The 15,841-nt window shown below is 35.8% G+C and overlaps 1 protein-coding gene across 17 annotated transcripts in view; it reads left to right on the forward strand.

Annotated features, from left to right (window-relative positions):
- Nucleotides 1-15,841, forward strand: part of LOC134806060 (protein tramtrack, beta isoform) — a 552,198-nt gene that overhangs the window by 316,442 nt on the left and 219,915 nt on the right. Inside the window, exon 5 of one of the 17 annotated variants that reach the window (XM_063779320.1) lies at nucleotides 4,736-4,990. The exons of the other annotated variants lie outside the window; for them this stretch is intronic. Coding sequence (XP_063635390.1) covers nucleotides 4,736-4,980 — 245 coding nt within the window. The 3' untranslated portion in view covers nucleotides 4,981-4,990. Of the gene's footprint in view, nucleotides 1-4,735; nucleotides 4,991-15,841 lie in introns of those variants that run through there. 17 annotated transcript variants of the gene reach the window in all.

Below are 15,841 nucleotides of genomic sequence, written 5' to 3' on the forward strand. Positions count from 1 at the left end.
AAAATTCGTGAGCTCTAATAATGATATTATAGGGTTTATAATGTGTTTATATATTTTTTGTAATGTTTTGTAAGTGTTTTTATATTTTACTTTTATAACCACATTGTAAAATCCTAACCTAAGACCCTAGTTGAATAAAGGAAATATTAATTATAAATAACAGTCTCACCTTAACTAAGATATTCGGGTACATTTTGGACGATGGTTGGGAGATTTGGACTATAGTTGGGTGTTTTACGGTAGGGATTTGTATTACGGTGGTATGATTGGTTTGAACTTCGATTCGCTGTATATCGGCTCAGGGCTCACTAACCTGTTTTGATAAGTGCATATCTTTACTTCGTAAAAATAAATTTTGTTTCGATGAAGTACTTGAACTGCTGACTTTTTCTTTAAAAACCACGTATTATGAACGATACCTATTGAAAACTTTTTAAACATCAGATATACCTATTTCTATTTCAGGTCAGGAAGTGGACAAAGGCGATAACATGTCTTTTGACTCGATGCTTGACCCGTTACAGTTGCAGACTGCGGATAGTAGTAAACGCTGGTCTCGTAAAGAAGCAAAAAGGAGACGAATTGATGGTTTACCCTACGTGACTAACAGAAAGGCACAAAAAGCCAAAATACCACAGACGTGCGATTGTTCACAATGCATGTATAAGTGTAACGATCAATTTGATGAAGATGAAAGGAACAAAGTGTGCCGATATTATTGGTCATTAGACTTCAAAGCAAAGAAACACTATATTCTTTCTCATGTTGTCATTAAGCCGCCGAAAAGAGTTGTGAACGTTCGCCAGTCATCGAGAAAGCCTAGAAAATATACAAAAAAATGCTTTTTAGGTGAGTCAGATAACCAAAAACAAGTTTGTCAGAAGTTTTTCTGCAAAACTTTGTGCATATCGCAGGATGTTATAACAGAAGCTGTGAATAATCGGGACATTAACGGTTTGTATGCAAAAGATGACAAAAGAGGAAAAAAATCAACAACAAGCAAATCTGATTTGATGTTTATAACTAAGAGAACAAAACAAATCCAGTCATTCCCTCAAACTGAGTCGCATCGTAGAAGAAAATCATCTCTTCGGAAGTATTCGGATGAGCCGCCATCTTTAAAAAAGAATGTATGAACATTACAAAATAATGAAAGGAAACACGTGCCTGAACTCACGTATCGCAGGATTTTCTTAATATAATATAATTAATTCAGAATAAAACCGGATCGTTACCGGATAATATTTCATATTTATTAGGTTAGCTGGAAGAGATCCCTTTTAAAGATAAGTTCGCCTTTGTACAGTCGAGGACATAAATATGTATACATTTTTTCACCTTATTTCAATGGGTTAAGGTGAAGAAATGTATACATATTTATGTCCTCGACTGTACATAGCATTTTTATTTTCCCTTTGTTTTGATCCGTTTTATGTAAACGTGTGTATGTGTAATAAAATGACATAAATATAAACATACATATTTCAATTAATGTAAATAAATCAAAAATCTTATTTGTACGTTTGAAACTGATTGAAATAAAAATTTTGTTAATGACAATAGAATGGCCTAAACTTTCACCAAAGTTTTTCTCTAACCTAACACATTTTCTCTTAATTATTTATGAACAAGTTTGAAATTGGGTACTAAACATGCCTATTTGTATTTCTGTTTGCAGTAACCATAGTAAGGAATATAAGAGGGAAGGAGACGGCTATAGTCAACGGCTTTACTTTTTGCCACGACAAACTATGCAAAGAGAAGATAATTTGGCAGTGCACTCAGAACAATGTTTGTAAGAGCCGGTTTCACTCTACCAAGAATGGATGGATTCTTCGCGCCCCTCTCGATCATAGTCATGCGCCCCCGAATTTTATTATTCGAAATGGAGTTATAATCAAACTGTAGGTAGGATAGAATTAACGGGTCTAACGCAATATTATTTCGTTATTTTTATCTTATCTGACATTTAGCTGGGAAGTCAGCGTCAGTCATCCGTGACCTCATCTGGTGCAGCCCAGCTGAAGCGTAAAAGTAAAGAAACAATATTACGTTAGGCCTGTTAAATCACTATTTATATGTGTACAAGCGTTTAGTGTTAAGTAGATAGGTAGATTTTGTGTTGTTATTCTGGCTCGAATTTAAACTGTTGTGAGACATACTAACATTGAATAACAGTACGCGATACACGGCCGTCGTGAACGCTGCTCGCACTGTTATTGCTTGAGAAAGGAGACATGCTCGCCGAAACATGTCGCGCGTAAAATTATTCAAAATTCAACGTTATTCGAAGTCGTTGTGCAGGTGAAAATAGTAGTACAGTTTGTTAGACTAAATCTTTTATCACATTCCACTAACATGCATAGAAGATAGTCCATTATTGTTATGGTTTATGACAGTCACCAAAATGTATGTTTGACAAATTTGAATACCATAAAATCTGAATTTAAAGTGCAGTTGCCCCTGGACAACTAACCGAGCGCGACACCGAGTGACACAACTTAAAAAGTTGATTCACCCACAGGGCCGTCTTAAACTATACTGGGGCCCTTGGGCATATAAGAATTTAGGGCCCTTTTGGAAATTAAAGAAAGCGAATTAGACTAACATTTTTCTACTATATCTTCTATTTATTATGGGTAATCAAATATACTATTACTGACTGTCGTTCGGGGCCCCTGAGGATGGGGGCCCTGGGCACGGGCCCCGTGTGCCCTTATGGTAAAGACGGTACTGTTCACCCAGTTAATACCTACCTTGGGAATTAGGTATTATCCATTGGATTAAGACAAATAAGGTTTACTTGTACTTCAACTTTGGTTTGTTAGAATGATAAGTTTTTATGAATTGATTAAATTTAAAATTTAGTTGACTACATCAACTACAAGCCTACCAAATGGCTATCGTTGTATTAATAAATGTTATGTAAGGACATATTATGTGATATGTACCTATTGAATTTGCCTACAGTGGATGTTTTTTTTATGTACCTATACTACTAACTATGTATTTGTGTTACCAGGGAATAAATGAATATTCCTTTCTTTATTTATAATAACTTTAAAGCAAAAAGCGTTTGCCGTACTTAAGACTAGTTTTCTTAAATGAGTGGATTTCATTATCAGATCAGTTTGCTTTGGCATCATGCTAGAAGCTTGTTTGTCTTTTATATATATAATTTTTGTGCATAATATTGTAGTTATATGATTAAAACATTTAATAAACGTCTTTCCATTTTTTATACTACCTACTACTATCAGTAAGTGAGAGATTACAGTATTGATTTGAGATAGTTGGTCGTGCAAATACATGTAACTATTTAATTCCATTTGCAGACTTGTCATCAAGCTTTCTGGACCACGTAGAAAAATAGTCGTAGGTAACGGGGGACCCATAAATTACAGTAAGTCATTAGTCTGGCTTACAGCCTTACACTAACTATGTGCTACTACACTACTACGTAGACTATATACACAAATATTTTGACTATTTAATACATACGCAAAGCTGGACACTCTGGTCAGAGCATATATGTAAAAATATAATAGCAGTTCGATTTTTTTTTTCAGTGATCCGGGCTAAAAGTGTAAAAGGACACGAAGTAATGATAATCAACGACTTCGCATTTGGTATTCAACGGGTTAGCGGAACAAACGTAACTTGGACCTGCAACTGCCACGGCCGACGCAAGTGTAGAAGCCACTTGCTCGCTACTAGGGACGGGGAAATTATTCGCGCTACCCTCGATCATAACCATAATTATTTTACCATTCGGAAGTCGGAACGGAGTTTACTATAGAATAAATAAATAAATCAGTACTTATTTCTTAAATCTTTCTGTTAGTGTTAGAAACGTCAAACTTTTATGAAATGATGACGTATAAATAACACTTGCACTGCGGTGCTATCAAAATCGTTGCAGACTTATCTTGGTCTAACTCTAGTTATTTCCAATGTTTACCGTACCTATAGTTACTTTTTATTTGTTATTAAGTTTATTATAGAAAGTTAATAAAAAGTATATATAAGTATAAATTGCTGTGCCCTTACAGGGTCTATATCAGCGGTCGGGAACCTTTTAGGAGCCAAGGGCCAAATAGTAGTTACCGAAGTTGACGCGGGCCGCATTTTGTTAATATTAATAGTGGTCGTTTGTTAATATTATACAAAATAGCCAGGGAGGCTCGCGGACCGCAACTGAGAGGTTCGCGGGCCGCATGCGGCCCGCGGGCCGATGATTGCCGACCGCTGGTCTATATTATAAATACTTATAATATGAAGGCAAAAACATGTTCTGAGTTAAATAAGCGATTGGCCGCCAAGTCATTTGCCCATACCTACTTCATAATTATTTTAGCTCAAGCAAGGTTGAGTATCAGTCAATGTCGATCAATTCATTAAACTGTAAACATAATATCTAATCTGTTTTTATTTATTGTTTATTCAATAATATAAATCTAACCTCATAGTAGGTATTTCAACTCAACTTTCTTTAAGGCCAATGGGTTAACTACGAAAGCAGGGTAATTTCGAAAATCGCTAATTTGTACCAAACCAGAAACATTTTATATTTTAGCAACGCTTAATCTACTGCAATGCTTACCAAGGTTTCTTGCTTACTGTTGCTACAGTAGAAGGTGCTTCTAGTTAAGTAAATATATAAATTTTCAAAATTTACTTGCAATCGAAGTTATACCAATGCGACTTCCTTTAAATTGCATAAATTGATTTTCAGTGACATACGTCAAAACCAAAAAAGGGAAGGATATAGCGATAGTCAACGGGTTCTCCTTTTGCAGCATCCAAAATCCAAAAAACTTTAACGTGTCGTGGAGGTGCACAGAATACAAGAGCAACTGCAAGAGCCGATTTCTCGCTACCAAAAAAGAAGGGCGAGTAGTTAAACCATACTTTCATTTCGACCATAATCATGTGGCGCCACCATTTGTTTTAAGAAATGGGGTTTATTCTACTGTATAAAATAAGTGTTAGCTTTGTTTTTGTGTGCATTTTTATGTTATAATGTTGATCATAATAATTAGTTTAATAAAGGTACCTATATTACGAACCTGCCGGCAGAACCTATATGCCGAATTGTTGTGTTATGATACGCAATCTGTAACTATTATTTAATTTACCAATCCATCCCTTTTTGTAATGTTATGTAATCCTCATCTTCTTTCAAGAAATCTACATGACTGTACTCTAGCGTTGTAATCAAGCGTAGCGCGTAAGTATTGGTAGGCACTAAAAACAAGGCGAAATTATCTACATACAATTACATACATTAATATAACAAATAGGAGACATATTACTACTCTACTTTTTCACTACAAACTGATTAGCATTGTAGTATTTGACTTTTTTTTTGCGAGTTGGTTAAATATTTACAATTTAAATATGGATAAAATACTTTATATACATTTTTTTTAGTTTTGAAAGCTAAATTAGACCGACTTTGCATTATTTAATTCAACTGTCACTTATACAATAAAAGCTTGTATCAAAAATCATCATCATCATCATCAGCCTACTCTCGTCCACTGCTGGACATAGGCCTCTCCTATTGCACGCCATTGAGCACGATTTGCGGCAATTCTGATCCAGCTCTTGCCAGCCAAAAAAAATGTTGACTATAAAAAATGTATCAAAAATGTTGACTATAAAATTTTAGTAAGTAACCTGTTTAATTGTGTTCCAGTCACGTGGGCCAAAACCATGAACGGGAAAGACATAGCGGTCATAAACAGCTACGCGTTTACCATCAACCATGTATCAAACAGGAACATGTCTTGGAGGTGTGTGAACTATTGGAACAGGTGTAAGAGCCATTTCCTCGCGACCAAGGACGGACTGGTACTGCGAACACATCTTGAGCATAACCATGCGGCACCTTCGTTTATTATTCGGAATGGAGTTTATGTTAAAGTCTGATTCTGGTATTTTATAATAAATTTACTAATGTAGTGCAATATTAGAAAAAGTGTACCTATTGATAAGTTAATGTGCTATGCCACGCCTCGGATAGATTACCCAATACCCAGACTTGAATTTAAAATAGAATTTATTTAAAGCGTTTACGAAGATTCGCTGTCGGTATTTTAAATTAAATTACACCACAAGTTACTATAAGAAAACCATTTTTGTACGTATAAAAGTATTTGTAATTTGTGCAAAATCAAGCCAACATGCAATAAGATTAAAAATGTAAGATTTTTTTGTTACATGTAAAATATACAATAACTAAAAGGGTGATTGCTGTATTGTATTGTTATAAATACCTAACTAGCATCTTAAACTGTTCTGTACCTAATGTTTTACTTTAATATTTATTTCCAGTAATCTGGCTTAAATCGGTAAAAGGAAAAGACACAGCAGTCATCAACGGCTTCACATTTTGCATCAACAACGTTAGTAATAAGAATGTGTCTTGGAAATGCACCCTGTACGGCGCCAATCGGTGGTGTAAGAGCCACTTCCTTGCCACTAAGGATAGGAGAATTATTCGTGCTAATCTCGAACATAACCATAATGCTCCAGCGTATATTATCCGCAATGGAATTTATATCAAAGTGTAAATCTTATAATTACAGATTAATAGAATCATTCAATCAATCTTGTTTGAAGCAGTCCATAAAAATACCTTATCATAATTATACTTCAATTACCTAAGTTTAATTTTGTTATGTAATTTTAAATTAAGTATGTACCTACATATAATACCGATGTCAAATCAATAGGGAATATTAGGCAAAGCTCTGCGTAGGTGGCACAACTAGCACATACAGTAAACAAACATCAATGACACATCATGCGTCACTAGGTCAATCACATGGCCTACCGTGAAACACGACAATCGAAAGTTCGGTTTCTGCCTCTCTATCACTCTTGCATATTCGAGCGATAAAGAGGTAGATATAGCTGGTCAAGCAGATCTTGTCAGTAAAAAAAGGCGCGAAATTCAAATTTTCTATGGGACGATATCCATTCGCGCCTACATTTTTCAAATTTGCCGCCTTTTTCTACTGACAAGATCTGTTTGACCAGCTATAACTAAATTTCGATTTTCGTTGCGTTTGCGTTTACCGGTAGGCCCTTGTTAACAAACCGCCTCGACGCATCAATGTCATATTTTATTGTCTGTGAAAACTTGTCAAAAACAGTTTAAGGCACAGTATATGTATAAGTTAGTCTATGAATTTACTAGAGTCGGTAGTGCTGTACTCTGGCGGCAGAACATTGCAGTAATATCCCCTATTTACTACCCTCGCTTATTGTAAATAAATTTGTTAATAGGAAATATTAAAAACAGAAAATCTCTATTTCTTGATGCGATTTCCATATACATAATATAATATCAGTGTTATTCTATTCTCCTTGACAGCCTAATACGACACGACGCTGAGTTTTTCTTTTACTGGATCCATGCACGCCCTCCCTTGTTTCCTCTTCTTCTTCCTTGCTTCAACGCTCCCTGTATTGTGCATTATATGACAGGTAATGAACACAGATTTCAGGATTTTATTTAACTGATTCTGTAACTATGTACCTAAATAAATTTAATTTGGGTTGCTAATGTATTGCTAATGTTTTTCAGTGGTCTGGACTAGAAACACGAAAGGAAATGATATAGCAATCGTGGATGGTTTCCCATTCTGTAAAAATGGCAAGGCCAGCACAAAAAACCAGACGGTATCATGGCGGTGCACCCAATATTGGACTAGGACACGATGTATGAGTCACTTTCTCGCTAGCAAGGAAGGAGAAATGCTCCGCGGAAGTATCGATCATAATCACGTGCCCCCTTCATTTACTGTGAGAAATGGCATTTATTTTAAAGTGTAATTTCAATAAAAGGATTTTGGTGTTTTAGTGACTTTTATTCATTATTATCAGTGTACCGACTATAATTACTTAAAGAACTACTCGGACGTACGACAGTACGTTAGCAGTTTCTAGGATAAGTGCCATAGTAAAAACTACAATTAATATGGCAAATTTATGAATTGTTAAATAAAATAAAATAAATAAATATTATAGGACAATTTTACACAAGATCCACCTAGGCCCACAATAAGCTCAATAAGGCTTGTGTTGTGAGTACTAGACGACGATATATTTAATATACACATATACAGGGTGGAAAGGCACGACGATCCTTCCCGGAAGTATTAGGTCGTTTAAGTGATACAGAGACTATTGGTAATGGTAAGAATCGTTAATTGAGTAAAAAATAAAAATTGCAAAAATACTACTTTTTAACTGTGGTGATAACCCTATAGCATGTGCACATGACGGCTAGATTAAGGATCTCCGTCGGGAAAGCTCGGGACTTTACACTTTTTTCCGATCGTTGACAGTATCGAAATGATGTATGAATGACGCATAAATGTCAAATAAATCAAATGCATGCAAAAATATTACAAACAATTTTATTACTTTCTTAGATAATTACTTTTTTCCAATATTTAATACTATCTTCTTTTCACATACGGTGTTCAAATGTACCTCCGTGTATTACAACGCCGCCGCAGCCCGTACCCGAGTATGTCGATGCACATGCGATATAGTGTATGCTCTTCGTCATTTATCCTCCGCAGAAAGCACCAATTAGCCTTTGTCTCATTTCGTCCGCAGTTTCACATTCCGTTTGGTTTGGTACACCATATCTTTTACACAGCCCCACAAATTTAAATAGCCACGAGCATCTAACATTTTTATTTGAAGAATATGACATTCAATAAGTATAGTTCAATGAAAATTTAATTTCAAACATCAGACGTCTTGTCTATTTCCTACCACGCAAGAAGGTTTGTTAGTTTGGTATTGAAGAAGTATTTATTCTTGATTTATTCTTAGTATTTCATTTTTGCAAGTTCATTTGGTGCAACTAACACAACCTACATGTAATTTTTTATTATTTTAAATAGTTTCCAATTATTCGAAAATAATTTTGTGAAACGTGTTAAGAAACTAAAACCTTTTTATCAGTCAAGGAAACCAGAGATATTTATAAGACGATTGCGTACTTTTGAGTGGTTGTCAATGTCACCATTTGAACTGTCGTTGTAAACAATGTTGTGGTTAGTATTATTAATATTAAGGAATAACATAACTATTTCATTCAAGTATTGAACAAGTGGAACCACTAAGAAAGCGAAAATCCTGCAATGATTCTTACCGTGCTGTAAGCAGACCTAAAAATGGTTAGATGGCAACAAATTAGCATAATTTCCTGTCGAATACTGATTGTTTACAAGTAAGTTCATTGACCCTGTCACCTGTTAGGGTTAGAACAAAGTAGTTTTTTGCGTGGATGTTTAAAAGGTCATAATTTAGAAACGGTTGCCCATATTAACATAGTTTCTATGGAGAAAATATAGAGCTTAGGCTAAACTATCTCCCATTTCCGGAAAGGATCGTCGTGCCTTTCCACCCTGTATACAAATACTTATATACATAGAAAACATCCATAACTCAGGAACAAATATTTGTGATGAATACACAAATAAATGCCCTTACCAGGATTCGAACCCGGGATTGTTGTGTGTGTTTTGTGATATGTTATCGGATGAGGATCATCGGCCGTTATTTACCGTTACCTACCGGACAGGTAGTGATTATATATATTTTTTTGCTTTTAGAGAAATATCCGCTGTTAACAACAGCAGAAAGATCGAAGAGGTACCGGGAAAAAATAAAAAATGACCCTCAAAAATACAAAATTTTCAAGATGAAAGAATTAGAAAGACTAAAGAAATATCGAAAGAAGAAAATTCATCTTACTGAACAAGAATTAACCAAACAAAGAAAGCGTTGGAGGGAACAGAAACGGAGAAAAAAGTAAACAAAAAATTAAAGTGATAAGTAACAGCACATTAAATAGGTGAATCCAAAATGTCACCTTCTCATTAATTATACGACATAAATTATGACTAACAGCTGTATAAGGAGATGCATTGGTGTTTGTTTAGTTAGCCTTCCCTGTCTGAGCAGTTACCTAGGTAATCTGTTAAACTTTTGTAAGGCCATTATTAAAAATTATTTCATTATTATCATTCACTTTCCCTCACTCCCGCTTTCGCGACATCGTTTTATTAGATATTTAAATATATTAAAGTGATTTCAGGGCTTTATAACATTTTTATTTTTAACAACAAAACTGCCGTGGGACACTGACATATCAAATACCGGGTCACTCACAAATATTTATGTTTTCAGTGATATGGGCCAAAACGAAGAAAGGAAAAGATACTGTGATTATCAATGGTTTTTCTTTCTGCATAAACACCTACAGTGTGAACGTATCTTGGAAGTGTACATACAGCAGCATGGGTTGCAAGAGCCGTATGCTGTCTACACCGGACCGGACGATCATTCGCGCCAACCTCGAGCACAACCACGCGGCACCTGCGTTTGTTATTAGAGATGGAGTTTATGTAAAACTATGACTTAGCTCTATAACTTTATTTAAGTTCGTTTTTATTTTATGCGGTTATCCGTCAGAGAACCAAGGGAAGAACCGATGGCCGCTGGGGCAGACTGGTTCTCGAGTGAAGACGACGGGATGGCACAAGCAGTGCTTGGCGCTCTATAACTAGGTGGGGCGATATCCGGAAAGCAGCAAGCAGGTGATTGGAGGAGGAGGACTGAGGATCAAGCTCAGTGATGTGCCATGGGAGTGGCCTATATCCACTTGTCCAGCAGTGGATAGGCTGATGATGATGAGTTATTTTATCAAGTTCATTTATATCAGTTGGTGTCGTTTGAGGTATGCAGTAAAGATTAATTGTATTTGATATGCAATATATTTTAAGTGGATACTTTATTCTAGTTATAATTATCGTGCCTATAAATAATTGACTTTATTTCGTGATTCTCATTAAAGTAATTGATTATTATAATTGTAATTGTATTTTAATTGTCAATTACTTTTATGATATTAAATATTTTGACTTGCCTTTTTATTTGTGCTTTGTTAAAAAATACACCTAGAAAATGATAATTTGATGACAGTGCAAATAATGATACCTAATCTTAATCTAAATGCCATTTGTTTTTACGCTGAAATCTTTGTCAGTACTTTTTCACTATCTTTGCCCATATATTTTTAGTTACCCGGGCCAAAAACCTGAGAGGAAAGGATATTGCGATCTTCAAAGGTTTTACGTTCTACGTTACCACTAAAAGTGAAAAAAATATGTCTTGGAGATGCACAATGGGGAGACGGTGTAAGAGCCATTTCCTGGCCACCCGCGAGGGAAAAATTATAAGAGGCAGCTTTGAACATAGCCACGAAGCTCCGCCGTTCATTATACGAGACGGAGTTTACATCAGGGCATAAAATTTGCAAGCAAAATATAATTTTTTCATATTCAAATGCTGTTTTTTATTTATATCTTAGGGCCCTTACGCACCAGCGGTTAACTGCGGGGGCGGCTGGCCGCGCGGCCAGCCGCTTTTTCAATTTAATATGCAACCGCCTGTAATCGTACGCACTTAACCGCCACAAAATTTCAACCGCGGCGGTTGAATGAAGAGCTGCGGCCCGCTCCGCGGCTGGCCGCCAACTTGTCTATACGCACTGGCGGTTCAGAGGGGCTACCGCGAAAACAGAAATTCGCAAATTGCGGGGATCTTTCTCTTTTACTCCAATGAAGGCGTAATTAGAGTGACAGAGAAAAATGCCCGCAATTGACGATTTTCGATTTTCACGGTAGCCGTCCAGGGTGCGGCGAGCCGCCGATGAGTTCGTCCACTACAATATTATATATTATTATAAATGAAACAAGCGGAGAGCTATGAACGAACACACATTTTATTCAAGTAACGGTAAGACGGAAGTGACATACATACATGTCATAGATAAGCATATGTAATACCAACATACACAGTTTATTTGATATTACCATACCGAAATATACTTATCCTAACATATATCTACATATAGAATAATCTATTAATAATTAAAAATAAAAAACGTAGATTATTTTTTATAGTAAAGCAAGCAAATAACAATTCTTGAAAGCAGCTTGCGAACTGGCCTAATTCGTTGGGTGTTTCTAGTAAAGGATGAATCCAGTGTCTTTTTTTATTTTTCTTTTATTGTTTTAGGTAGAACAAATATATAACACAAGCTACCTCAAGGGCGTCCATTTTGTTAATGGACCCAAGATGCCGAGCGGTCCAGCCGCTTAACGCGGTTGCATCGCGGTTTCACCGCTATATCAACCGCGTCAGTTGGCTGGCCGCTCAATCGAACCGCCTAAGCGGCCAGCCGCAAGTGCCGAGGTAGCTTGTGTTATATACAGTGTGTTTTTTTTAAGTGGGACAGTATGGGGAAATCCTAAAGTATAAGAGATACAGGGAAACTGTCTTAGGAAACATTAGGTACTTTTTTGTGAAAAAAAAATTGGTATAGTCAAAATTTTGGTCAAGTGTGAGTTGTCCCTAAAAATGATTAATTTTGATGAAATTTTTTTTTGACGCACATCTACTCAGTTTCATGAGGGGATCATTTTATTGTATGGGAAGAAAAAAATCGGGACAGCAGAAGTTAGGTAAATTTAATAAAATAATTTTACATTAAAGTAAATGTTCAAAGTGGCCTCCCTCTTGTCGAATGCAGGCACGAGCGCGTTTCAGAACACCTCTGGTAGCTTTAGACAAGGCGTTGTGATGTATGTTGTTCAAATGATAATGCACTGCGTCTTTTAACTCTTGTACCGAGTTGTAAATATCTGCATAAATTCGACCTTTAAGGTACCCCCAAATGAAAAAATCCAACGGTGTTAAATCGGGTGAACGTGGTGGCCATTTAATAGGGCCATTTGTGCCCATCCAGCGATCAAGAAAATGTTCATTTAAAAACTGTTTCGTAGCGATACTATTGTGGGCAGGGGCGCCGTCTTGTTGGTAGATGATATTATTCAAATTATTTAATGGAATTGCCATATCTACTAAATCCACAGCCATGTTTAATATTTCCTGATATTTTTGACTATTCAATGTTCCATGGTAAATTTTAATGGCAAAGATTTTATTAACTAATATTGCACACCAACAATTAAAGGAAAAGCGGACCTGGTTATGGGTTGCCGTAGTTCGGAAGGGGTTTGTACGTGCCCAAAAATGATTATTTTTTCTATTGTACATGCCATTGTTTGAAAAATTGCATTCATCTGTGCCTAGTTATTTCTTCACAATCCTTATTTCCCAAGTATGTTTAAAGATCTAGACCTAAAACGTGAATGGGAAGGAGACTACGATCATCCAGAAATCATTACTTCTGTTTTCCCTTTATTGTCAATCTTGTGGATATTTTAGTACTACCTTCTTAATTTAGATTAAGAAGGTAGTACTAAAATATCCACAAGATTGACAATAAAGGGAAAACACAGCGAGGAAATGCCGCCAGCATCCTTGGTACAATGCCTCAAGGGCCCGGCCCATTGTAGATTTAAGCTAATTATTAATTTCATTTATTCATTTAGTCCTGCTCACGTCTCCTGAATCACCCTGTATATCTTGTTTGTAAATAAATTATTTGAATATACTTACTTATGTGTTTATTTTATTTTCAGTTTTCTGGACCAAAAACAGGAAAGGCAAGGAAACTGCGATCATCAACGGCTTTACGTTCTACATCAACACTATTAACGGAAAAAACGCGTCTTGGCGATGCACAGCAGGAAAAAAGTGTAAAAGTCGGTTCCTCGCTACCAGGGACGGAACCATAATCCGAGCTAACCTGGAACATAGCCATGAGGCCCCTGCGTTCATTATACGAGATGGAGTTTACGTCAGGCTATAAATCTGTGCGACAACTTGTCTTAACAAGCGGTTATAAAATAAGATTTTTGAATCGTGTGTGCGTTGTATTTAAATTATAATATATACTTGGAAAATGTCCACAAATGTTTTATTTATTAAGTATGATTTTGCTATTGCTGTCTGCTCTTTAATTTAATTATAAAATCTATTATTGTTATTTTTTGACTCTTAAGTTAATTTTACGTTTATTTGTGTGAACTGATACCTACACGAGACGACATTTTCTGTTTTCTCTTTTTTGTTACTCTTGCTCGTTCGTGTTACTAACACCTATATTCCGTACACGAACTATGTACTGAATTTGTGGTGACAAAGTGTGGAAATGCTATAAATAATTTATTAACAGGAATTTAATATTACGTCAAAGTCTTTGCCAAGTCAGCTTGGTCTGACTCTGTATCAGTATTCTATATTTGATATGTTTTTAGTAATCTGGGCAAAAAACGTGAAAGGAAGAGAGACTGCAATCGTCAATGGTTTCACGTTCTACCTCAACAATGTTAATAAAATAAACGTATCTTGGAGATGCACACAGAGCAGCAGAAGAAGATGTCCAAGCCGTTTCCTTGCCACACCGGACCGGAGGATTATCCGTGCTAATCTCTGTCACAACCATGCGGCACCAACGTACATCATAAAAGATGGTGTTTACTACAATATATAATTCGGTTATATAAGGACATTTTAATCAATTATAAATCTAAGACAAGTCTATATCGACGGGATATGGACCGTGATTACCTTTTGTATTCCGGAACATGCGACACAACTAAAAACCGCCGTGACGTCGAAATAATTTTTAGCTTGTAAGATTTTTACTATTGTATGTATGTTAGTTTGTAAGGTATGTATCTATGGGCCTTAGTTGCCTGATAATAAATGATATAAAATTTAATTAATTTAATAAGTCTAGTGAAACTAACCGTGAATCGTTCAAAACTGTTAATTATAAATTTTACTTAATATCTTTCGTAGCATATAGAATGGAAAGTTGAATTGTTATTTTTAGTACTCTAAACACTTGGGTAGTTACTTTTCTAAATAATTTTAACTTGTATTTCAGTGATCTGGGCCACGAATGCAAAAGGAAAGGAGACAGTTATTATCAACGGCTTTTCATTCTGCATCAATAACGCAAATAAAATAAACGTATCTTGGAGATGCACTGCAGGAAAAAAGTGTAAAAGCCATTTCCTGGCCACCAGGGACAGGAGAATAATTCGCGCCCATCTGCATCACAGTCATCCGGCCCCCAGATTTATTATACGAGATGGACTTTACTACAGACTATGACATTAAGTACCCCATATCATGTCTATGTCATGTGTATGTACCTATATCATTTGTATGTAAGCACGTTTAAATCAATTACAATTACGCTATTCACAATTTTGCATTTTAGAGATAAGCCATACGCTTATCTCTAAAATATGCGTATTTTTAAAATCCCAGCAGACATTTATTTCTAGTGTACCTACGTCTTGCATATTTTTTGCACTAAATTAATGATTCGTGTATTGTGAAAATATTAATTAAATTGCATACGCGGATTATTCACATTTTTTATTGTAGCAGATTTAAACTGATACTTTTTGTCTAGAGTACTAAACTTTACACTTCGGTATTTTTGTTTTAATCATAATCACTTGCATTTTAGTGATCTGGGCCACAAACGTGAAAGGGAAGGAGACGGTCGTCATCAACGGCTACTCGTTCTGCGTCAACACCACTAGTAGGATTACTGTATCCTGGAAATGTACGCAATATAACAGCAGAAGGAAGTGCAGGAGCACTTTTCTAGCTACAAGGAACAGGGAAATAATTCGCGCCAACCTCGAACACAATCATGTTGCCCCTGCGTTTGTTATTCGTGATGGAATTTACATTAAAATGTAACTTATTGCTAAAAGGTTTTGGTATCGTATTAGGTTTATATAAATTTACATTATTGTGTAATAATACATATCCCTTTTTAGGGTTCCGTACCCAAAGGGTAAAACGGGACCCT

The sequence above is a fragment of the Cydia splendana genome, chromosome 2 (genome assembly GCF_910591565.1).
Source record: "Cydia splendana chromosome 2, ilCydSple1.2, whole genome shotgun sequence".
Taxonomy (NCBI): domain Eukaryota; kingdom Metazoa; phylum Arthropoda; class Insecta; order Lepidoptera; family Tortricidae; genus Cydia; species Cydia splendana.